The sequence below is a fragment of the Nicotiana sylvestris genome, chromosome 7, assembly GCF_000393655.2.
Source record: "Nicotiana sylvestris chromosome 7, ASM39365v2, whole genome shotgun sequence".
Taxonomy (NCBI): Eukaryota; Viridiplantae; Streptophyta; class Magnoliopsida; order Solanales; family Solanaceae; genus Nicotiana; species Nicotiana sylvestris.
Window position 1 is genome coordinate 171,868,599 of NC_091063.1, and position 25,876 is coordinate 171,894,474.

Sequence of the window (25,876 nt, forward strand, 5' to 3'; positions counted from 1 at the left end):
GTGTTGAAGGAGATTGGAAAATTTGTCTTTTGGGCCATAATTCCACAAAAGAATGACGAAGTAGGATTAGATTTGGGCTACTAGGGTAGTGTGCAGTAGAAATGACTCTAGTAGCCACTTTAAAGGGTCATTATTTAGAAATTAGCCAATGCGTTCTGAATTTTAGTTTTTCAGTTCAATTTTTCAGGATAAAAATATCATGAATTGTCCTGAAGTTAAAATTTTTTGTTTAAAATTCAAGATAAAATAAATACTGGCTAATCTTTAAATAGCATCACTCAGAATGACTATATGTGTACTTGCCCCTAGTATGTAGAGGATATTGGGTTAGGATTAAGTTTTGGGCTTGGTGATGAAAGATAGATGAAACTATAGAGTGGGCCGCGGGCTGTGTGGTTGGGTTTCCTTGTAGAAATGGCTGCTATATAAAGAAAAATTGATATCCTATAACAACACATGACAGGAATTGACAATTTTTTAGCCTTATATTAGGTTTGACAAAGATAGCCCAAACAATTGGCATTATATAGCCAAATCTTAAAAAATCTACTCTCTTTTATATTCTCTCTCTCAAAAAAAAAAAAAAAAAACTACACGCTTATTTTGGCTTCCCTCCCCCTTTCTCTCCTTGTATTTCTTCTTCAATCTCTTCTCTTTAGCTCTCAGAGTTTAGCAAAAATTCTTGCAAACTATGCAAAAAAAATCAGTGGGATGAAAAGGTAAGGTTGATCTCACATAAGAGAAAATCAAAATCAAAAACTAAGATAGAGAAAATATATTTCAACTTTGTTTTTCTTTTCTCTTCTTTTGTTTTGGTTGGATTGAATGTGTGCGTGTGATTGAAATTGGTTGAAAATACCTAAACGAGGCTATATATAAAATTTGAGCAAGATTAGCAAAAACTAAAAGAGAAAAAATATATTTCAACTTTGTTTTTCTTCTCTCTTCCTTTTTTTTTGGTTTGATTGAATAAGTGGGTATGTTTGAAATTGGTTGAAAATACCTAAACGAGGATATATACAAATTTGAGCAAGATTAAAAGTGATTTAGACTGGTTTCGGGTAAAAAATCAGACCTGAAAATTCAACTGTGGCATGTATATATCACGTTGTATATCATGTACATCAATGTATATCACACACAAGTTTTTAAGGACGACTGTGTATATCACTTTGTGTATCGTGTATACAACACAATTTTTTATGGATGCCCATGTATATCACATTGTATATTAACACAAATTTTCATGGATATACACATATACATATAATATACATGAGATATCACTGATGTACATAGAGATATACACGGGTTACAATAAGGGATACACATGTGGAGTCGTCTTGAACTTGAGTTTTCAATCTGAAATGTGTTATACAAAGAAGAAAAATAAAATTATAATAATTTTTTTTGATATACACATTATTATTATGTTATACACTGTGATATACAAATGATATAATAATTACTTATTGATCAAAAAAGGAAAATAATTTTTTGATATAGCATGTTTAAGCAAGTTTAAAAATATAAATAATAAATATAATTGTGGGAGTAAATAATATTTTGGTATACAAAGAAAATTAATTTTTGATATACACAAAGAAGAAAAATAAACTTATGATATCTATTTTGGTATACACATGTCCGATGTGCTATACACTGTGATATACAAATAATACGATATTTTTATTGTGATATACATTGATATAAATACAACAATAACTATATATATAATTTTATATTACCGATATACAAAAAGTAATATTACTTATATATAAAGAATGAAAATAAAATTTTAATATACATGTTAGATGTAGACAAAGCAAAAAAAAAGTTGTGACATACATATTTATTGTGATATACTTTTATTGGCTATTTGATGCTAATATCTATAACTAGGGCTATTTCTGGCAATTATATGGATATGTTCTTATACCATGCCAAAAGCCAGTATGTCTTTAATTGCAATTTTCAGTTTAATTTTTCAGGACATAAAATCCTGAAGTTAATATTTTTAATTCAAATTTCAGAACAAAATAAATACTGGCTAATCCTTGAATAGCATCCCTAAAAATAGCTATTTGTGTACTCCTCCGGTTTCCTTAGCCTTTGCTATTTTGATATTTGACTACACAACAACAACAACGACCCAGTATAATCCCACAAATGGGGTTTGGGGAGGGTAATATGTACGCAGACCTTACCCCTACCCCGAAGGGTAGAGAGGCTGTTTTCAGGAGACCCTCGGCAAATATTTTGATATTTGACTGTTAAAAATAAATTACGATAAACACGAGGGTCAAACTTAAATATCACAAAGCACCTGCTTTTAATTTTTTTTAAAAAAACACTTTTTCTAAAGTAAAAATAGAATTTGTAAGCAAAAAAAAAAAAATCCTTATTTTGAAAAAATAAATAAATTATTTTCATCTCTCAAGGTTAATCCCAAAAACTACTTCCTAAATGTTTTTCTCCAAACCAAATTCCCGAAAATAAACTAAAACCAAATCTAATCTCACACTTGTCACTTTCATGAAAATTTAAGCACAATTGTGACCCCAAATAGTAAACTCAAATAATTTGACATGACTGGGTTTTTCAATATTCAAATGTTTTTTTCATATGCACTCAATCTTATTATTTTGGAAACGTATAGCTAAATTAAATTTATATATTATTACTTAAGGGTCGCCGGCCGGGCTGCTTCATGCTCTTCTTTAGCCAAGTATTCCACGTCACTGCGAGTAGGGGTTCATAAAAGCCCGAAAAGTCGAACCAAACCAAACAAAAAAATCGATACTTTTTTGTTTGGTTTTGGTTTTAAATTTTGAAAACCGATCAAAATTTGTTTGGTTTTGATTTTAATAAAAAAATAGAAAAAATCGAACCAAACCGACTATAAAAGTAGTCATTTCAAATTTATTATTACATCTCTCTCTCTCTCTCTCTCTCTCTCTCTCTCTATATATATATATATATATATATATATATATATATATATATATATATATATATATATATATATATATATAGTTTCTAAAATTTTATAGTACATGTTAATCGTTTGTACTTTTAGTACAGTTCTTTGCCTTTACATTCTAGTTTGATTGGTAGTTTTTTTTTTTTTGCTAAATATAATAATCCATTTCATGTTAAAAATAATCTATTTTTAATTGAATCCTTAAATTATTTATCATTATTTGATTCACTTATCATCAATAAATCTTGGTGAATGATAAATTTCTTAAAGAGCAATTGATTTGATAATGTTACATTGAAAATGTAGTAGCCGGAATATGTGTTTGGTAGTGTATGTCTCATATTTAAGAAAAAACCGATAAATATCCGAAAAAACCGAAAAACCGATAAAATCCGACATAAACCGAATCGATAAAAAACCGACTTAATTGATTTGGTTTGGTTCTAATATTTGAAAAACCAACTTATTTGGTTTGATTTCTTTTTAAGAAAAAATCGATCCAACCGAACCATGAACACCCCTAACTACGAGAATACATATTACTTAACTATATACAATTTTTAATTAGATATACAATATCTAAAACTCATATGTTCCGACTTATTTAGATTCGTGTTCAATAGCCGGTAAAGTAAAGCGCTTTCTATCAAGAGATTATTGTATATATTTTCAAAGCTCGATTGCAAATTACAACCATTCCTGACGTCGAAAAACTTAAGTATCTCTGTGATTTTTGAAAAATTCCTTTAATGAAGTATTTATCTAATCAAAGATGGATTAATAACGTTACTTTTGATATGTAGAAGTTTCAGTTATTTTAATGAAGTCTTATCAAATGAGCTTTCTTCTTGGACTATATCGTGTTGTATTAAATAAATGATTCTATCAAATAAGTTATTTTTACTTAAAGGTCAAAGTTGATTTATCGGCCCACTACGTAATTTGGGGGTGGGGAATATACAATATATTCCCACAAATAGGGTATGTGATATAGAAGGGTGAGGTGTATACAAATCTTACTTCTAGTTTGTGTGAAGTAAAAATGTTATTTTCGATAAACCCAGAGTTTTCTAATTTACTGCTGTTGCCCTCCCTCCAGAGTTCCCAAACCAAAAAAAATAGTAAGCATAAACGTGACGTAGCCAACTTGGGATTTCCTGCGAGATTTACTTGGGGGGGGGGGGGAGGGGGGTTTAGGCAGAGCAGTGTGTACAGATCTTACTTCTACCTTGTGAAGGTAAAGAGACTATTTCAAACCCAGAGTTTTCTAATTTACTGCTATTGCTCTTCCTTCTAGAGTTCCCAAACCGAAAAAATAGTAAGCATAAACGTGACGTAGCCAACTTGGGATTTCCTGCGAGATTTACTTGGGGGGGGGGGTTTGGGCAGAGCAGTGTGTACAGATCTTACTTCTACCTTGTGAAGGTAAAGAGACTGTTTCAGACCCAGGGTTTTCTAATTTACTGCTATTGCCCTCCTTCCAGAGTTCCCAAACCAAAAAAATAGTAAGCATAAACGTGACGTAGCCAACTTGGGATTTCCTGCGAGATTTGTTTTGGGGGGGGGGGGGTAGGCAGAGCAGTGTGTACATATCTTACTTCTACCTTGTGAAGGTAAAGAGACTGTTTCAAACCCAGGGTTTTCTAATTTATTGCTATTGCCCTTCCTTCCAGAGTTCCCAAACGAAAAAATAGTAAGCATAAACGTGACGTAGCCAACTTGGGATTTTCTGCGAGATTTGTTAAACCGCCGAACAACGCAACTATTGCAAAAATCGGGATTTTAGTAGTAGGCGGCATCCTCTCTTAGTTTTGAGTAGGCGGAACCATTCTGTTTTGGTTCTTCTCCAGGCTTCAGGCGATTGGAGCAACCTTTGAAGGCCATTTGTTCGATAAAAAATGCGAGTCTGTTTTGTCCACTTTCTACGACCCCCGGGACAAAATAAGTTACAATTTTAAAGACATGAGCATGTAGCATGCCGTTTGAGGTTGTTCTCTAGAGTCTTATGACTGTTGGGACAACAAAAAAATGTGATGTGGGGAAATTAATTATTAGATTTGATGAAATAATTCACTGTATTATTGATAAATAAAACGGATTTTTTCTGGTAGAACTGACCGAATGGCATTCTCCTCGTTGTTTTCCCTCATTGAAGTTGTTCACAATTTCACATACTAATTATACAAAGATTAAATAAAAGAATTACTTATGCATTGATCAATCATAATGGACGGGTGTGATAACTTAATTATCATGTAGGAATTAATTACTCTACATTACTTTTGCAGAGATTTTCTTCCTCATGTACAGGGGCAGATGTAGAGTTCCGTCGCCGGTTCATCTAAACTCAGTATTTCCAACGTAGCCTATTAAGTTATGTATAAAAATACACTAAAATTGCAATAATCGATAGGTCGTAACCTATAATTTTAAAAGCATAATAGGTATTTCTAAGAACCTTAAAACGTTGAACCCATAGACTTTATATCATTGATCCGCCTCTGCTCATGTAGCCAATCAAACTCCGCAGTAATTACACAACAATAAAATTTGATGCAGTGCTAACATAAATGAACAGAGTCTATCTGCAAATTGGAAAAAAACAAAAACACTACTCCCTTCGTCTCAAATCATCTATCGTGCTTTCTAAAAATAGTTATCTCAAATTATTTGTCATTTTAAAAGTTCAAACAAAATAAATTATATTTTTTCCATCTTACCCTTAATAATAATTGTTCTTGAAGATGGAGATAACACTTAAATAGAATAAATATTTAAATAAAGCGAGATTATATCTTAAGACATAAATAAGGGTAAAGTAGTCCAAACCCCCTCCTAATTAAGGGACGTGTAAAAGAGAAACATGACTGATAATTTGAGCCAGAGGGAGTATACAACAAGAACAACAATAACAAGGCCATATTGATGATAAATATGTATTAATTTCAGCTAAGACAAAGCCCAAAGTGCCATTATACAAAGCATATAAATGCATAAAATGCAGCAATTGGAACCTTAGTATAAGCATTATAGAACAAAGTTTTCCCCAAGTAGGAATGTCTTAATAATCTTATCTCCCATTCCATCTGCATAAGGAAACAAGTGACCTCCACCTTTAAGTTCATGGTATTGAATCCATGGCAGTCGTTCTGCAACGTATCGTTGCAGAATGACAGGTACAAGCCCGTCCTCATCGCCTTGCCATAGATGAACGGAACCTTCACCATGAGGGAACGGATTTTTTAGTTCCATCGGATCAAATTCCCATGTTCCAAAACCAACCATTGCATCGCGATGAAGTGATTCAAATTCCCCTTGTTGTCTAATTTGTGCCTGAGATCATACACAAACAAATAGGTATAATAAACAACCTAACGAAAGCCACAAATTTGTAACGAAAAATGCAAAAATCACTTCATAGCAGAGCGTAAAATGCATCAAAGTGCAAAGCACGGCGAATATCTAAACTAAAGGCAGCAGCAAAATACAAAGTTAACAACAACAACATACTCAGTATATTCCCACAGTGTGGGATCTGGGGAGGATAATGTATACGCATACCTTACCCCTACCTTGTGGAGATAGAGAGGCACAGCAAAATACCAAGTTCTTACCCGATATTGTTCTTGAGAGGCAGCAAACTTGGGTCCGAGTTGTCTGTCTTGAGTGAAAAAGATATCAGGGCTGTGAGCTGCAACACTAGAAGAAGGGAAATATTTCTGAGTGTTCCACCAGTAAGTTAGCCATGGAAGATAGTGAGCAACCCGAAGTGTCCATTGATCGGGGAGAAGTTGATCGTAGTATGATTTTCGAGATAAATTTGCAGGGAAACTAGGCCACCAGTAGTTAACCACAGGTGTTAGAAGAGCCGCTCCTGCCAATCTGTTACAGATTTGCCAAAATGATAAAAAATCAATCATAAAGTATATTCAAGACATAATCAAATAAACAAAAGCATGCTCTTTGACAGACGATCATATATTTCAACATGGTATTAGAGCGGGCAGAGGTCCCGAGTTCGAGTTTCACTCTGCCGCCATCCTTCAACAGCAGTTTAAACAGCAGCAAATGGTAGTAAAAAGTATTGAACAATACCTATGAGGAATATATTTGAGACAGCCCCAAACTGCTTGACCACCCATGGAAAATCCAACAACATAAAATTTGGATCCCAATTTCAATTGATCAGCTAACTCCTCAACATCAAGAGCTAAACTCTTAGGCGTTCGTTGTGGATGCGGATCGCTTTCGCCATAACCAGGTCTATCAAATGACACAATATATATTCCCAAACTCTCAATAACATCCTGCACAAGAATACATTATTGCAGCCATTATTATATCGAATTTTTTTGGAAAATTTCTAGGGAAACTGGCAGCTCGCAAACCATACAGGAGATGTAAACCGCACTGGGGAAGCCCAGTGCGACGAGCTTTGCGTGAAGAGGCTGCTGGTGAGGAGAATCGATCCAGTGTCTCATCCAACCAACTCATCCAACCCTTACGGGCATTATTGCATCGAATTAAAACCATAAAATTGCAAGAAAAAGAGGAAAGGTAAAACTACATACAGGAGAAAGGGTGCTGGCAACAACAACATCATGTTTGCAACAATCAAAACCATGGATAAACACTATCTTGTATTTTGCTTGTTCTTTTGGAACTCCTTGCTCTTTATAAGCCAAATGCCTTCCATCAGAAAGCTTTATTCTTGGTGCAGTAACTGGAGGACCATTTTGCGAACCACAAATTTTCGGAGGAGGTGGCCGAATTGCTTGATAAGCCAATGCTAAGAACCCAATGAAGAGAATAACAAGTACTTTCCCAGTTATACCTGAAATGTTCACACATGGTCACAATCTGCAGAAATATATCAGAAAGAGAAAAATTGTGCATTTACAACAAACTTGAGAGGTAAAAGATAGTTGATTGCTCAAGAACTCCATGAAGTATTCCAACATCTTACTGATTTTTTATTGTACAATGGTAATATTTGGTCAACTTGGACGCACCTCGACACCTGCTACCTCCCATATACCAGCATAGATACTGAATAACTCTGCCCAAGGCTTATACAGATGGAAGAAATTGGCTTAACGTGTTTTGTCTAGCTCGAATTTTAACGTGATTTCTTATTATTTTCACCTATTTCATTGACCGCTAGGCTCGTACAAATTGAGGGATGCAACACAAGACCTTCCTCATACTAATTTAAACAAATCCAACCAACAAGAGAAGCTAAAATTTGAGTATCAGCTTCACTTTGGTAGACTGACAGAAGCATCTGCATATACTATAATATGTACTCAAATTCTTTAACTTTCAGCACTTTAGGACAGCCCCCAGAACCTATCTCATCAAAAAGCAACAGCTACAACAACAACAAACACATTGGAATTCCATAAGTGGGGTCTGGGGAAAATAGTATGTACGCATACCTTACCTCTACGAACGTAAATAGGCTGTTCCTGATAGACCCTCGACATATCTCATTAAAAAAACAGAACTAAAACAACAACAACAACAATTAATCCAGAGGAATTCATAAGGAGAGTCTGATAAGGGTAGTATATACGTCAGACCCTACCCTTACTAAGATACAGAAGTTGTTTGCGATAGACCCTCGGCATATCTCATTAAAAAGCAAAACTAAAAACAAGAACCACAACATTCCACAAAAATAAAAATCAAGCCATTCAAACTCTTAAACTACTTTAGACTAATCAAGTAAAGACACAAAGTTCTCTACATTTATCTTCAACAGCTAAGGGAAGAAAAAAGAGAGAGAAAAGGAAACCTGAGTTAGCATGGGACTCTGCCATCTTTGTGAAACAATATTTGTGATTCTTGTTTATGTCTTTTTTATACTATTATCTTAAGTTCCCAAGATTTGGCTTCACTCTACTTTTATAATAATTACTCATAAAAGATCTAGAAACTAACAAGTACAATGAGAGGTTGTTTGTTACCCCATGTGCACTGTGTCCTTGTTGGGCAGATTATCCCAATGTACACTCCTATTACTCTCTCTATCTCAATTGTATGATGTATATTTTTTTTTGTAGTATGATCCAAAAAGAATAATATTTTTTATATTCAGGAATAATTTAATTTTAAAATTATTATTTTGTACTTAATGAGATTATTTATAACTACATAACTATTAATGGCTTATTTCAATTCTTTTTTAAAAATTTGTCCCTTTTTTAAGATTTTTTGTCTTCTGGTCCACTTTAATTAATTTTTTAGTTGATTTCACATATATTTGAAAATTCATCTTTTTTGTATTAATTAATAATAAAATTGACCATATTAACCTTAATTTGTTCATTGGAATACAATAAATACTTCTAGGTTTTTTATTCTAAGGACAATTTTAAAAAAGGGCAGCCCGGTGCACTAAGCTCCCGCTATGTGCGGGATCCGGAGAAGGGCCGGACCACAAGTGTCTATTGTATGCAGTCTTACCCTGTATTTCTGCAAGAGACTGTTTCCACAGCTCAAACCCATTAACCTCCTGATCACATGACAGTAATTTTACTAGTTACGCCAAAATTTTCCTTCTCTAAGGACAATTTAAAAAAAATATTAATTCTTTTTAAATATCTGAAAAAATTAAATATCGTGGACCGTAAAATTTTTAAAAACCAATAAAAATGAAGCGGCGTAATTGCTACCTGTAACGATTTTCTGGAGCGCTGACATTGGAATAGGAATACTATCATTTGGCATTTGGGCCCCCTCACTTAGCCTGTAAAAGTCTAGACTGGTCAACTTAATAAATTCTCTGGTACAAATTGAGTTATTACTGAATATATAAATGAAATGAAATCTAGATGTCTAATATTAATATACCTCAATCTAGAATTAGTGTAGATTATATGAATCTTTTGTATTTATTTTCATTCATTTCATTGTAATATCGAATTATTTTTAAAATAAATAAAGGTTTGTTTAAAATTAAAGTTATTTATAAATCTCATACTTATCCTTGTACAAACTTACAAACTGCTAAGGGGTCGTTTGGTAGGATGTATTAGGAAAAATTATATATATATATATATTAGCTTTGGTACCTTATTTGATAGTATTTTTCAACCTATTATAACTAATACGTATATTAGTTATACAACAGATTGAATATTATTCGTATGCATAGCAAACTATGGATTAGTAATATCATAGCTTTTAATACATGAATAAGAAAGTATAAAGACATAACTGTTATATTTAGTATTATTCTTATATATAGCTAAAGAATATGGAGAGTATTTTTGTAAACAAATAACTCTTTTAAAAAATTATACAATGCATGTTATTTTTAATACATCAAATCAAAGAGTCGATAAGAAATAATCTCAGTATTACTAATACACCCTATTTAGTTATCATTTTTATACACCCTACCAAACGACCCCTAACAGAATAAAAAGGACTCCTAGCTAGTACGCGTCGTGCTTAATGTACATGTAATGAACACAACTAGTTTTTTAATGTTGAATATGTGAACAAAGTCCGGCATTAAATATTAATAAAAAAAAGTTATATATAAGGTGTTATAATATTCTTATCATATCATATTAAGAGTATTATATTAAGAGTATTTGTCGCTTGGCTTAGCCACACAAACTATTATACGAACCAATAGAGCAGCTAAATAAGTATGGAAATGACGGAGTGATGGCGTGAGACAAAGGACAATATTACATAGTTTGACTAGTTAATTACCACCAAACAACGTAAAGAATGTGTTTGGAGATGGCTAAAATTAATGTTAGGAAGCACTTCTGTTTTACAAATTCAAATTAATTGGATCAGTAAAAATTACTTCGTGCATTTCATGTTATTTGTCTTACTTTTTTGGTCTATTTTAATAAGAATATCACCTTATTATATTTACTAAGTTTTTAATTATGATATTAGTATTTCTTGCACATCTCAAATAGTCAAATTAGGACACGAAATATAAAAATTGAAGGATTAAAATTGACCGGAGACCGAAAATAGTACCATAGTCGTTCCACTAGACTTTGGCCAGATATGAATGACTAGAAGTATTTTTCTAGTCTCTAGAGAGAAGAGACCGGACACATTCAGCAGTGACGAAATCAGAATTTTTATTAAAAATATAAAAAAGTAAACAGTCGACGAAGTCAAGAATATTCGATTTCTACTATATATACATAAAGAATATTAACCTTATATACGAGTATAATTTTTCACAAAAAGTGATTTGGATCAATCTTTTTTCGCTACTCTACCTTTTTTAAGCATGTAATTAATTTAAAGATTTTCTTTTAGAGACAAACTTAATAAAAATGTAGTCACTTTAGAATTGTCCTTTTAAAATAAATGAGATGAGCCTCGCTGGATAAACACATAAATAACGGGGCCCTCATTAAATGTATATATTAAATACTTAAATTCCGGGACGGGCCGTTTAGCAACCATAGCTACGTGATTTGACCGGTAGACAGGAATTCCCGGGCCCTCTCTTGTAACCCCAACCCCATTTGCACTCTGCCGTTGGTTACCTCGGGGTAGGGGAATAAGGGTCTCTCTCAGGGGCAGATGCATTGTTATATAGTACTAGTATATAATTATATATAGATAAACGGGTTTAATTGAACTTATTATTTTTTTACACTAAACATAAATTTATGTATAAAAATTTATTAAAATTATAATAAATAATAGATATAAACTCATTACTTTAAAATTATAGTAAGTTCAACTTCAATAGTAAAAACCAAGGGCTAAGCCACCTTCGCCAAAATATTACGGAAAATTACATTATATATACAAGTAATATATTAGATTTTAAATGTATATAATATATATTGAACACCCTTTGTTGGAATTTTTTCTACTGTTTTCAAGTCTGAACACCCTTGGAAAAATTTCTCGCTCCACCACTAATAAAAACCTAAAAGTTGAACTATTGAATTTAAATCCTAAATCTATCTCCTGCCTTCCTCACTCAAAGGCGGGGCTAACATTTTAGTTATGGATTTGACAGAATACAATATACAGTCAGATCTCTCTATAAAAACATCCATATATAACAACACTTCACTAAAAAAAATCAAGTTTTTTTGGAATCAATTTTCATGTTATGTTATAATATATGTTCTCTATAACAACCAAAAATATTCGGAATAAACGAAACTATTATAAAGAGGTTTGATTGTATAGTGTTAAACTATTAATCAAAATTTTGTATTATATTAAAAAATTTATTCAAAATTTATTAAATTGTCTTTCTAATATTCAAAACTCCCTAATTCAAAATTTAAAATCCGCCTATACCCAATATATACTCTCAATCAAGTAGGCCATATTTATGACCATTGACGTCTTTTGGAGGGTGGAACACTCCAGAAAATTGCACGAGAACCCTATTTGGTCGCCCCCATTTAATCTATATCCATTTTTTAAAAACTTTTAACTTGTACCCACTTTTTAAACAACTTCAGCCCCCTTTCTCCTCCTCCTTCTTCTCCTTCGTTTTCTTCTTCTTTCCTTTTACGTTCAGTTTCGTCTGTTGGATATTTTTGTAACAAAATTATTTATTTGTTCATTCTGCCAATGAAAATTCAAGAATAAAAATATATGCGCCTAGTTTCCCATTTCAATTTATCCACCCCTTTTATATTATATAGTCTAAAGGACCGAAACATGCGAATACACATCATAAATCAGTCTGTTTGATTGGAGAGAAAAACCAGAAAGGAAACCGAATTGGGAAAGACAAATAAAAAGGAACATCAGTTTTCAATCAAAAGAGAGTGGAAGTTGCAATTGAAGGATGAGAAATCACTTCAGGTCGTTCGCCAATTGCAAAAATAAAAACTTCAGTTCTAGAGCTGAAATTTTTGTATTGTAACTGGGAAATTTCAGCTCTAGTATGTAATATTAATAGGTGGTAAAAAACTTCAGCTCTAGAGCTGAAGTTTTTGTGTTGTAAATAGGATAACTTCAGCTCTAGTATGTAATATTAATAGGTGGTAAAAAAAACTTCAGCTCTAGTATGTAATATTAACAGGTGGTAAAAAAACTTCAGCTCTAGAGCTGAAGTTTCCAGTTACAACACAAAAACTTCAGCTCTAGAGCTGAACTTCAGGGCCGGCTACTAGAATGCTGAAGTTTTGCGTGATTGCCTTTGCTACTTCAGCCCCGTATGCTGAAGTTATGTGAAAAAGGGGTCCGCTTGCATTTTTTTTGCAAAGCGGACACAAATTAAATGTGACAGAAAAAGCGGGTATAGATGCAAATGCCCCCATGACACTCTCAATCAATTATGCAATTACTCACCCAATGACGTCTTCTTGAAGCGCTTACAATGGAATTATTATAGGGCGGTATATGACTCAAAACACAAAATTTAAGAAAATTAAAAGGAAAGGCTTTAGGCTTATGCCAAATTAATATTACTACTCTTTCTTTGTTAATTTATGTGTTATATTTTTTTAGTTTATCTCGAAAATATTATTTTATTTAAAAATAATTAATTTTAAGCTTTTTTTTAAATCTTAATGAGATAATTTATGCCACACAATTTTTATGGTTTATTTTAGACCGTACATTTCAAAAGTTTTTTTTCTTTCTTAAACTTCGTATCTAATCAAATATTGCTCCATAACTTTGGGGCGGAGGAAATACTTATTATCACAAATATGTTATGATATCTTTATAATATATCAACAGTCATTACAGATAAAATTAAAAGTTTAAAATTAAGGACTTTCTAAGTGAAAAGAGAATAATGTTATTTTATTTAAAACAAATTATTTTTTAAAAAGGTGACATGTAAAACGAAATGGGATATTAATATTTTTTAATTGGGCAATAACGATAAAATAATTTGAGCTAAGAACCACCTTCAGGGGGATTTGCATATGTACTCGCTTTTTGGGTCATGTTTTAACTTGTACCCACTTTGCAAAAAAAAATTGCAAGTGTACCCACTTTTTCGCGTAACTTCAGCATACGAGCCTAAAGGAGCAAAGACAATCACGCAAACTCCAGCATTCTAGTAGACGGGTCTGAAGTAGCAAAAATTGCTGAACCAAGTGTGCCGAAATTTTTGTTTGTAATTGCTGAACTTAAGCATTCTAGTAGTTGAAGTTTTGTTCTCTATTTGCTGAAGTTTTTATTTGTAATTGCTGAATTTCAGCATGTTTTAGCTGAAGTTTTTCACGTAAACTTAGTGTTGGCTGAAGTTTTTGTTTGTAATTGCTGAACTTAATCATTCTAGTAGATGAAGTTTTGTTCTCTATTTGCTGAACTTCAGCATATTTTAGCTGAAGTTTTATTTTATATTTGCTGAACTTCAACATGTTTTAGCTGCATAACCGTGCTCTCAAGATATGTCTATGAATTTTCTTCTTGAAGGGATTCATTTTAGTTTGACTATTTTTACGATGGTAGTCATTATTCAATTCTGCTAACATCTTCAGGCTTTAGATTTTTCTTGTGCAATTAGTGTGATGATGGAAAAAAGATTATTTTTCCGTGTTATTATTAAAAGGAAAAACTAATGAACTTCCATAATAAGAGATATGAATGGTGAAAGAAATCAGAGATCTTTGATGTTCAAATTTTGTAGTCTATATATATATATTAAAAACTTAAGTTGGGGTTGAAATCTTAATGACTTATGCTGATCAGAACACTGAAAAAGTTATTTTCACAGCAGCACCAACAACAATAGAAGAAAGAAGAAGAAGGAGAAGAAGAAAACGAAGGAGAATGAGGAGGAGAAAGAGGGCTGAAATTGTTCAAAAAATCGGTACAAGTTAAAACTTTTAAAAAAATAGATATAGATTAAATGAGGGTGACCAAATAGGGCGCCCCGTGCAATTTTTCCACCTTCTTTCACTCCGCCCCAAATGTAACTATGACCAATTTATCCACATTTCATATTTCAATTGAATATTATTCATTTTTTATTAATCTCAAATGATAAGATTATTTTCTTTATCAAATATATACGGATCTAATCACGATCTTATATAAGAACAGCTCCTTTACCTGCTATGCCTTTCACCAAGTGAGTAGAGGCAAGCAGGGGCGGATCCACCCTTATGGGTGGGGGTGGTATGACACCCGCTCGGTTGGTAAAATTATCATATATTTATGTATAAAAAAATTAAACTAGGTTAAATATATGATCCTGCCACCCCCATCCGCAAACTTGACAAAGGTGCCATGACTAGTAGATTTTTTTGAAAGCTTTTCTCATGTAAAATTCAAGTTGGAATTTATCTTGAACCTTGTCTGACTTTCCCTTTTCATTGTGCTTTTTATTTTTTTTTCTCCCACTCATTTTTCTTTTTGGCTACCTTCCAATTTCTTATTTGTCGTTTGTTATTTTTTTTCCTTTATTCTATTACTTTATTTATGATATTTAGCAAGAACACTAAAATAAGAGCCTCCAAAATTTAGAAATTTCATAATATAAGCATTTCTTTTAATCTCAAATCTTCTAGTTTCTTCTTTCAATATAGAAAAATCTAGGGTCTTCATTTAGATTGAGATCAAAATTAATTTATAATTTCTTTTTTTATTATAACATAAAGATTTGTGTTATTCTATGATTGGTCAATACAATTTAAATCTCTTTAGTAATAAATTATGATGAATATTTCGCAAGCATTAGATTTATGATTTTAAGTTTTTAGATCTTGTAGTTTATCTAATTCCGCATTTATTTATGGGGTATAATTTATCTATTGAATATTTTTTTTCCTTATTCTGATTGATGGAGTTCCCTTACTAAAGATTTTAGTTTACTTGTGCAAATTTATTTTTAGCATACAAAAAAATATAGTTCCCTAGTGAAAAATATTGATTTTACTTGTATTATTAACGATAAAAGTGTGATTCCTTCTTTAAAATGTTAATTATATTTGCTTCTTAATGTCTGAGATGTAATTTTCATACGACAATAATAACATATATACTCGATGAAATCTCATAAGTAGGGTCTGGAAAATTGATGTAATTTCTATATTTGCAAATAAAGTGCTTATTAAATTGCCCAAATAAACTAAAAGATCAACCGAACAATCGTTTCGAACAAATTATATATTACTCCCTCCGTTTCATATTAAATGAGGTACTTTCCTTTTTAGTCTGTTCCAAAATAATTGACACATTTCTAAATTTGGAAATAATTCAACTTTAAACTCTTTCATTTTACCCACTTACCCTTAATGAGAAACTTTTATAACCACACAAATGTCATGGTCCCACAAACTTTTTACCCCTTAAGCTTTTAAAACCACAAGTTCCTAAAGTCTTCTTCTTTTTTCTTAAACTCCGTGCCGAGTCAAACTATATCATTTAATATGAAACAGAGGGAATAGTAGTTATTATAAGGTGTACATTAAAGAAAATTTTGGCACCCGCCACCTTTAAATTTTAGATCCGCCTCTTGAGGCAAGCAAAATTGGTGAACCGTATGATGGACAACTATCTCGTGCATTTCAAAGAGAACTCATTGATCTAATAGTCGATGAATCATTAATTAAAGAGCGAGCAGTCATCAGGAATAATAATTTGATTTGATCAACAGATATAGTGGCCAAGCGGCTAGGCCCTAAGTTAATAATAACCGTTGTAAAAATAATAACCGAAAAATGTATAAAATTTGTATATTTTTTATATATATACATATTGTATGTTATATACAAATTTTATACACTTTTCGGCTATTAGATGTAAATAGTTTCTGTCGCGGGGTAAGAGTGATAATACCCCTTGCTAGTTGCTACTGGATTTTAAATTTTCTTGAATACGGTTTCACTACCTGAGCTTAAATCCAATAACTTAATGCACCACATATCATGGAAAATCATACACAATAATTTATGTATTATCCCATTATTAGAGGATTTAAACATTTGATTTGAAAATAAAACTGTTATATCATGAAGGAAAATAATTCACTCAATTTATTATAAATATTCTCTATAATTCTCCATGCAATATCCACACCATAAAATATGTAACAACACCCTTACTTATAATAGTACGATATCTACTTTGACTAAAAACTATGAAGTCTATTCCTATATAAATTTGATTATAAGTTCTAACAAGAATTAAATAAATTAATAAATATTAAATTAAAAAAAATTAGATTTTCTACACCAATTTTGAATTAGTTCTATAAATGATTTTAAGTGTTTGATTTTAAAATAAACATCTTCTAACAGTTATTTTTAATTATTTTATTTAATCTGTAACTTAAAAAACAGAATATAGAAAGTAAAATCGAAAGACTCTTGTAGTGTACATAGTAAATAAAACAGGACCGGCATTGGCAGATTTTTCAATCTTTTGAAAAAGACTTCAAATATAGTAAAATTTAGTGTCTAGTTATATGAATCATATAAAATGAGACGGGTGACCACCAAAGGATGTGGTGCAGTGGATGAGGTTGTTCCTTCCTTAACTAGAGGTCTCGAGTTCGAGGCCTGGGTATGAAAAAATCCTTGATAGAGAGCACTACCCCCGAATGGGGCCTTATCCGACACGAATCCGAATATAGTCGGGCTCCAATGTGGATACCGAATGTCGAAAACAAAAAAAATGAGACGGATGGAGTATCAACTACGCAATTACTGCACCTGTAACGTTCTTCTCACTTGGGCCTGTAAAAGTTTAGACTAGTCAACTTATTAAATTGAGTTACTGAATATATAAATGAAATGAAATCTAAATGTCTAATATACCTCAATGTAGAATTAATGTAGATTAAATGAATCTTTTGTATTTATTTTCAGTCATTTTATTTTAATATCAAATTATTTTTTAAAACAAAAAAAAGGCTTCTTTAAAACTAAAGTTATTTATAAATCTCATACTTATTCTTGTATAAACTAACAAATTGCCAAATAGAATAAAATAACTACTATATCATGTTTGGTAAAGCTTTTTCAAGGTCAAAAATATTTTTTTCTTCAAAAAAAGTATTATTTTTTCCTTCAAAGTTGAGGTGCTTGGCCAGCTTCTAGGAAGAAAAAAAAATACTTTTGAGTAGAAGTATAAAAAATAGTTTCTCCCCGAAAGCTTTTTTTTATAAGCGTTTTTGAGGAAAATACACTTAGAAGCAATTTTTTAAAAGCTTTGACAAAAACTAAGTGATGCTCAAAATTATTTTTCAAATTGATTAGCCAAACACAAATCACTTTTCACCAAAAATACTTTTAGAAAAATGTATTTTTCAAAATATGCTGATTTTCAAAGCTCGACCAAACAGGCTATTAGTATGCGTCGTGCTTAATGTACATGTAATGACAACAACTAATTTTAATGTTAACTGTGTGAGCAAAGTCCACATTGATGTGGGGGCAGATCTAAAGTTTGAAGTTTATGGGTTCTTATAGCGATCTCAAGTTAGTAACTGAGTTCACAATCATTTATATATATTTATAAATGTATGAAATTTTAAACACATATATAAGGGCTATATAAAAGTTAATGCTTCCCCAGAATCCACATGTGACCTCGAGATCCACCACTAATTTGATGTTGATAAAAAATGTTATATATAAGGTGTAATAATACTCGCAACAAAGTTAGGCTTTTCGATAAAAATCGTGCTGACTTGACATAACGCGGACAATACTATTTTAAGAGTATTTTTGCTTAGCCACACAAACTATTATAAGAATGACAAAATTGGGACAGAACTCAGCCAAATTTATCATAGAGACAAGGGACAATATTACATAGTTTGACTAGCTACCACCAAACAACGTAAAGAATGTGTTTGGAGGGATAAAATTTCGATACTTTTAAGGAGAGATCACGATAGAGATGGCTGAACTTAGTACCAACAAAGATTGTGGTGCAATGGTAAGTATTCCTTCATCCTTAACTAGAGGTCTCGAATTTGAGCCCTCGGTATAGAGTTGTCTTTGTTAGGGAGCGTTTTATCCCAATTTGGGACTTTCCGATGCGAATCTAAATTTAGTCGGGCCCAATACGAACTAAAAAGAAAAAAAAATTAGGTTAGGAAGCACTTCTGTTTTAATGAATTCTACATGGCACGAACTCAAATTAATTGGATCAGTAAAAAGTACTTGTGCATTTCATGTTGCTTGTCTTACTTTTATGGTCTATTTTTAATAAGAATATCACCTTGTTATATTTATTAAGTTTTTAATTATAAATATTAGTATTTCTTGCACATCTCAAATAGTCAAATTAGGGCATGAAATAAAAATAGATGGATTAAAATTGACCGGAGTATATTTAGTAAGTTTTTAATTATATTATTAGTATTTCTTGCACAACTCAAATAGTCAGATTAGGACATAGAAATAAAAATAGAAGGATTAAAATTGACCGGAGACAGGAGGTAGTACCATAGTCGTTCCACGAGACTTTCGCCAGAGATGACTACTTTTGTTAGTAGTATTTTTCTAGAGAGAAGAGACATGAAAGTCAAGATTTTTTTATCAAGCATATTTCCAAAAAATAAAGAAAGGAATATTTGGAGAAGTTAAGGTAATTCAATCTATGTAAAAAATTAACTTTATATATATATATATTATATAATCTTTCAGCAAAAAAGATTTGAATGAACCCCTTTTGCCACCCTAGCTCCGACGACTCCATGGTTTGACTAGTATATAGGAATTCCTAGCCATTCTCTTGTAATCCCATATGCACTCAGCCGTTGGTTATCTACGTAACACCAGATTCCGTTGAACTCATAACTTTTGAATATTGATATCTCTTGGAAAGATTCACCTTCCCGTACGTAGGGATATAGACACGTTGATTGAAATGGTGTCATGTGATATTATTTGTCGAATTTTTTTGTACTCTGTATATATAAATAATAAACAAAATTAAAATATTCGATATAAGTATAAAAAATAATACCGCTTATAAAAAATTTTGCGCACGCAACTGTCCCGCACCTGTAACGGTGCATTGAACCCATTACCAATGTATACTCTCAATCAGCTAGGCAATTCAATTGTTATCGGGCTGCGTATGACTAAAAGAAATGACAATTTGGTGTACTAAGTTCCCGTTATATCTATTCTATATTTTTGCAATAAATTATTTTTACGGCTCGAAATCGTGATCTCCTGATCACATAGCAATAACTTTACCAGTTATGCCAAAAGCTCTCCTTTGCGTGTATGACTGTTTACTCTTAAAATTGGATAACAATTGAATTAATACACGATTTTAAGAATACGTGATATAACTTGATGCAAATTAAGAAGATAGATTAATATTGAAATTAATGATAATGAAATAAATGCAAAACACAAAATTGAATAGCCTTAGTCTCTGAGCTCGATCACCCTCGAGGCAAGAAAAGTCTCAACTAGTGTTAGAACTAAACAACAAGATGAAGAAACAAGAAATGATCGATGTATTGCTTTCTTTGCATGTTCCAATGTATCCTACAAATGATAAGAACCCACCTTTATATAGTGGGGGTGTTCTACTTTTGGTATAATTTTGTACAAGGTAAAAAAATCTCATGATTCACTAATTAATTGGTCTCTTCTTGATACGTGCCGAGATTTCCACCATGATCCTCGGCCGATTACGGATATTTCGGTTTTCTGTTACTTGACTCGATAAGTTTCCCACGATCTTGCTCAGTCTCGATCTCGCTCGGTCTCGATCTTACTTGGTCTCGATCTTGTTCGGCATCGATCTTGCTCGGTCTCTAGGTCACGAGCTCGACGGTCTAATTTCGCGCCTTGATTCAATATAACTCGAGCTCGAGCTTTAACCTGTCAAGTTTTAGCCTAGATTGGCCAAGCAATGGACGAACCTAATTTCGACCGTATACAGATAGTCCCCTCATTTTTTGGAGAGAAGATGATGAGAAACGATATAAATTTTTGAACCTCGCTTCCGATAGATCATGACGTAAGCGATAAAGGTCATCGAAACGTCCTGTCGGTTTAGTAACCAAGGCATTAAATGTGTGTCAGTGATGGTCGGCCACTACTGGGTTTGAACCGCCACTAGCAAACTATAAATACCTCAACCTTCATTCATCCAAACTTTATATTAAAAAAAGCTTCTTCTACTCTTGTTTTTCAAGAATCTCTCCACTCTCCACCTTTTGTGTCAAGATTTCTTGAATCCTTTGCAACCTTCTCCTTTTCTTCATCTCTGCTTTAGAATGGCGAGAACTTCTAAAACTGTTCTACAGAAAGAGAAAGCCTCTTCATCACGGGCCGCCGGCGATGGGACTGCGGTGGAGCCACCCTCTAAAGAGTTTGTTCCGGGAGGATGTACATTCGGTGCTGATTTCAAGATCGAAAAGACTCCCTCAATACTGGGTCAATGTGAGCCGGTCTCGAGATATATAAGTACAATCACCGACGATCTCCTCCCCAGGGTCAAAGAGGATTGTAACTGGACCAATAAACACATGGTGGTGACCTCGCTTGAGGAATCAATCACTACCCATGTGTAAGGTTTTTTAAGTGTTTACACTTACCCCTTCACGTTGGGTCTCTTAGAGCCGATCATTACTGCCTTTTGCAAAAGGTACGAAGTAACCTTGGGTCGGATCCACCCTTCTTTCTGAAGAATAGTGATTCTCCTTCATTTTTTCGTAAATAAAATCGAGGGATGTGCCTTTACCTTCCGATCATCTTATGCACCTATACAGTCCCCGACTATACCGATGGGGATTAATCAAACTTGCTCGCCGGTCCACTAGGGCTCCGTTATCGAGTATAGATGAGGATTGGGACCGAGGCTGAATGGGTCGATTCGTTCGAGTGAGGACTTCGGATTTGATCTCTGCCGATATGCCATTTCCCGAGAAATGGAACATGAATCGTAAGTATAGCTTCTCCTTTATTTATTGTTTCTTCCCTTTCCTTCGTTCTTATCCGTGTTTTTTGATGTAGTTGTGTCTTGGACGCCAGATGTAGTTCCTCAACTCAAAGAGTGGGTCGAGGTCCTGGTGTCACAGAGACCATATTTCGAGCGTGCATGGCGCAAATTGTCGAAGGGTCGGTGGGTGGCCCGTAATCATGGTAAGTTTTATTTTCTGATGTAATAATATTTGATTTCCTCCCCGTGCTATCAAATTCTTAATGGTTTTGTTGTCTTTTGTAGGCCTTCCCAAAGACGTCGCCATGAGGCCTCCATCCGGTGATGCGGATGTGCCTTTCGAGTCCCCTGCTCCGAGGCAGGGAGATGAAAAGAAGATAAAAAGGGCCCCGAGTTCCCCGAACTCGAAAAAGAAAAAATTGAATAAGAGGTCTCGCCAACCCAAGGGAAGCACCGATGCTCTATCCTCGGACTCAATCCATCGGCTAAGGGATGAGTCCGAAGAAGAAGAAGATAAATCCAAGTTGGTGGCCTGCATGCGGGCTAATGTCACAGTACAAGAGGCTTCCGAAGCGGCGGGCGCTGAAGTTGAACCGACTCGACATGAGGAGGTCGAGAAGGGAAGTCTAGCCGGTGTTTCCGAATTAGAAGGGGTAAGGCCACGCTGCCCATAGCTAGAGAGGGAGACCGAGTCTAATATTCCTCAAGCCGAGAAAAATGCCTGAAAGATGTAGTTAGGGCGATTGACCTTACCGGGGGTCTCCCCAATTCTCAGATGCCATGATCCACGAGGCTGTCATGCTAGAAAGTCAATCTTACGAGGGGCCTCAGGGAACTGCAGATATCCACACCCTTTTAAATGGGTTAGAGTCTACTGCCTCAAATGATATCATTGGGCTTGGATATTTACCGATGCCAAAGAAGGTACCATTGTTGGGAGCTAGAGGGTCTTCCTCGATCCTAAAATTAGTGGACCGGTTCCCAACCCCGAGTGTTGACCCTGACCGAAGACGGTCAATAGTTTTCTCTATCCTGGAGGATACCCAGGTTTTCTTTGCCCCCGTGGGGGTCGCTAGGTACCTTCGGTGTTTGGTGACCGAAGAAGATCAGACAGTGATGGACAAGGTGGAAACCCCTTACCTATTCAATGAAGATCAACAAGCATAAAATCGGGTAACTTTGTGCATCTTTCTCCTCAAGTCTTTTAAATTTAAAGTTGTAAATAACCATAACACCTACCTTTATGTTTGCAGGCTTCGGTGCTGCACCATGAGACTTTCCTCCGATATCGGGAGGATTTAACTCATCACGAGGCCGGGGTTCGGGATCTCGCTGAGAAGAGGGACACCTACAAGCTTCTCAGTGAGAAGCTTCAGGCCGATTTAGAAACAGCTTGGAGGGAACATACCGAGATAGCCGATCAGGTAATTCGAGTACTTCATGACAGTGAAGACAAAATGGACATAGTGGCTAACAATCCGATCCTGCAGCTACGACAGAGGCTCGAACAGATCGGGAAGTTCAAGTCACAGGTAGATACGATACAAGCCGAGGCTGAGGAGTTCAAGAAAAATATGGACATCTTAGCCTCGAAAAAGGAAGTTGTCCAAGCACAACAGGAGTCAGCCAAGACCCAGCTCCAGGCTGCAAAAGAGAAGATCTCGGTACAGGTTAATAAAATCGAGGAGCTTCAATCTCTATTAGACTCAGCTATTTCTGATAAAGAGAATTTGGCCAAGGAACTCGAGGCAGACAAATCAGGGGTGGTTATGGGTAGGACCTAGGCTGATGCTAAAGTATCTCAGTACAAGGCTGATGCCTAGGCGATTCAGGCGCAGGCTAAAAGTATGGAGGATCATGCAAGGTGGTAAGCTCGAAGGGAAGCCCTTGAGAGGGCCCATGCTCATAACTTCGATATTCTGGCTGAAATCGAGAATGCCAAAGTAGAAGAAGCCAGGGCTTGGAAACTTTTTCCTTTCGGCTTTCTTTCCCTTTCAGCTTTCAGATTTTCCTTTGCTTCATTACTTGTATTCCCAAAGGCTGTAATGCCTAAGCATAAAATAACTTAGGTTGTGAAAGTTTGAACAAAACCGTGCCTTTATATTATTCTGTTTTGAGGCGCCTTGGGGGTTCGGTGTTACCAGGAACTTTCTCCTAAAGTATGTAACTTAGATTTGCTGAGAGTAACCTTTAGAACCAGTTATGGAAAATTTCTTTTTGAAGGCCTATCTTTTGTTACGGTTCTCGGACATCTACGAGCCATGTAAATATGTCATAGCCTTATAATTCGGGCATCGCCCAGTGGGTTTGGTTTCCCGAGTTATCCAGGCTTGTCTAAGATAACAGTCACCGAGTGGGTATGACTGTGGCCTTTAAAATTCAAGGGTTGCCTAAGAGGTCTTATGACCCCGATGTTTAATAGTTCGATCTGTTCGAGTTTACTTTCGGATGGTAGTCCCCAAGTGAGGGAGTGATCATCTGAACTCTGGTTATAATCGGCCCTTGAGCTCATTTCCTTAAGAGATTGAATGTACGAAATTCTTTAAGGGATGTAAAGAGGAAATTTTTCTAAAACATAAGATAATTGCAAAGAATGTACCTCTCTTTATTCTTGTGCAAAACAATTATAAATGTGTACATGTTTTATGCCAGGGCTGAGAAATCTATGTGGGCATGGTTCGTTTGACCGTTTGGCCCTTACAATAAATCCTACCTATTGAGACCCTTTTATTACGAAGTAATTTGCTCGCAAAAGTTGATATCCGAGGGTAATGCCCCCTAGTATTCGAGGTTGATTGTAGAGGAACCTCAGATACTATTAATGTTGTCTTCGACACTGATTCGTGATCGGCCTTTGATTCTAAGTTAGCATGATCCACTGTTGCCTCGTTAAAAACCTTGCTGAAAAATCAATTTGGTACAAAATCGGTTCAAGGAAAAAAGAGTGCAACACGTGCTTTTAGACCTAAAGACTTCATGCCACTTCTTGTCGCCCACTTGCAAGTGTTAGTCCGAAAATCAAGGAAAATGAAATGGGGTCGTACCTTAGCAGTAATATCATTTTAGGTGAGTTACATTCCAATTGCTTGGTAGTTGTTCTCCGTTCATCATCCCGAGCTTATAAGATCATTTCCATGTGGCCTCGAGAATCTGGTATGGTCCTTCCCAGTTCGGACACAATTTTCCTTCGTTCGGATTTCGGGTGTTTAGTGTGACCTTCCTTAATACTAAGTCTCTGACATTGAGATATCGAAGATTGGCCCTTCGATTGTAATACTTTTCGATCCATTGCTTTTGGGTGGCCAATCGAACAAGGGAAGCTTCACGCCTTTCATCCAATAGCTCCAAACTTGTATTAATGGCCTCGTCATTCGATTCCTTTGTTGCATATCAGAATCTGATACTTAGCTCTCCGACTTCGATCAGTATTAGAGCTTCAACACCATAAAATAATAAGAACGGGTTAGCCCGTACTGGACTTCGAAGTTGTACGATATGCCCAAAGAACTTCGGGCAGGATCTCTTTCCATTTTCCCTTGGCATCGATAAACCTTTTCTTAAGGTTTGGATTATGGTTTTGTTGGTCAATTTGGCTTGTTCATTCCCACTAGTGTGATAAGGTGTCGATAAGATCCTTTTGATCTTATGATCTTCGAGAAACTTGGTCACTATATTGTCGATAAATCACTATATTGATTCTAGAGGAGGCCCATAGTTCCCGGTATTCTACCCATTCGGGCGCCACTAAGATGTATCAGAATTTGTGGTAGCATTATTGGTGGAGGAGGATGAAGAAAGATATTGTTGCATATGTATCTCGGTGTTTGAATTGTCAGCAGGTAAAGTATGAGCATCAGAGACCTGGTGGTTTACTTCAGCAGATTGAGATTCCTGAGTGGATGTGGGAGTGTATCACTATGGACTTCGTTGTTAGACTCCCAAAGACTCAGAGGAAGTTCGATGCAGTATGGGTTATTGTGGATAGGCTGACTAAGTCAACGCATTTCATTCCTGTGGCAGTTTCCTGTTCTTCTGAGTGGCTGGCAGAGATTT

General features: G+C 34.4%; 2 protein-coding genes across 3 annotated transcripts; one reads left to right on the top strand and one right to left on the bottom strand.

Moving 5' to 3' along the window:
- Nucleotides 1-5,905: 5,905 nt before the first annotated feature.
- Nucleotides 5,906-8,893, bottom strand: LOC104219831 (uncharacterized). Of its 2 annotated transcripts, none has more exons than XM_009770573.2 (5): nucleotides 8,781-8,893; nucleotides 7,555-7,817; nucleotides 7,079-7,290; nucleotides 6,598-6,865; nucleotides 5,906-6,316 (listed from the first exon to the last, which is right to left on the bottom strand). In XM_009770573.2, exons 1-5 carry the CDS (start codon nucleotides 8,803-8,805, stop codon nucleotides 6,011-6,013), a joined length of 1,074 nt encoding a protein of 357 aa, XP_009768875.1. In that variant the 5' UTR covers nucleotides 8,806-8,893; the 3' UTR covers nucleotides 5,906-6,010. The 2 variants fall into 2 exon arrangements, with proteins under 2 accessions (XP_009768875.1, XP_070007168.1); XM_070151067.1 differs by lacking the exon at nucleotides 8,781-8,893 and adding an exon at nucleotides 8,427-8,682.
- A 12,265-nt stretch (nucleotides 8,894-21,158) lies between these two features.
- Nucleotides 21,159-23,607, top strand: LOC138874146 (uncharacterized). Its single transcript, XM_070152652.1, has 4 exons — nucleotides 21,159-21,324; nucleotides 21,898-22,026; nucleotides 22,109-22,476; nucleotides 23,077-23,607. Exons 1-4 carry the CDS (start codon nucleotides 21,159-21,161, stop codon nucleotides 23,605-23,607), a joined length of 1,194 nt encoding a protein of 397 aa, XP_070008753.1.
- The last annotated feature ends 2,269 nt before the right edge of the window (nucleotides 23,608-25,876 follow it).

Excerpts from the sequence above, each read along its gene's own strand:
- LOC104219831 (XM_070151067.1), bottom strand. The coding sequence starts at position 8,469 with ATGTCGAGGGTCTATCAGGAACAGCCTATTTACGTTCGTAGAG. Across the intron at positions 7,818-8,426 it reads GCCTATTTACGTTCGTAGAG|GTATAACTGGGAAAGTACTT; the intron begins GTAAGGTATGCG and ends TGAACATTTCAG. Across the intron at positions 6,866-7,078 it reads CTCAAATATATTCCTCATAG|ATTGGCAGGAGCGGCTCTTC; the intron begins GTATTGTTCAAT and ends AATCTGTAACAG.
- LOC138874146 (XM_070152652.1), top strand. The coding sequence starts at position 21,159 with ATGGCGAGAACTTCTAAAACTGTTCTACAGAAAGAGAAAGCCTCTTCA. Across the intron at positions 21,325-21,897 it reads TCCCTCAATACTGGGTCAAT|TTGTGTCTTGGACGCCAGAT; the intron begins GTGAGCCGGTCT and ends TTTTTGATGTAG. Across the intron at positions 22,027-22,108 it reads GTGGGTGGCCCGTAATCATG|GCCTTCCCAAAGACGTCGCC; the intron begins GTAAGTTTTATT and ends TGTCTTTTGTAG.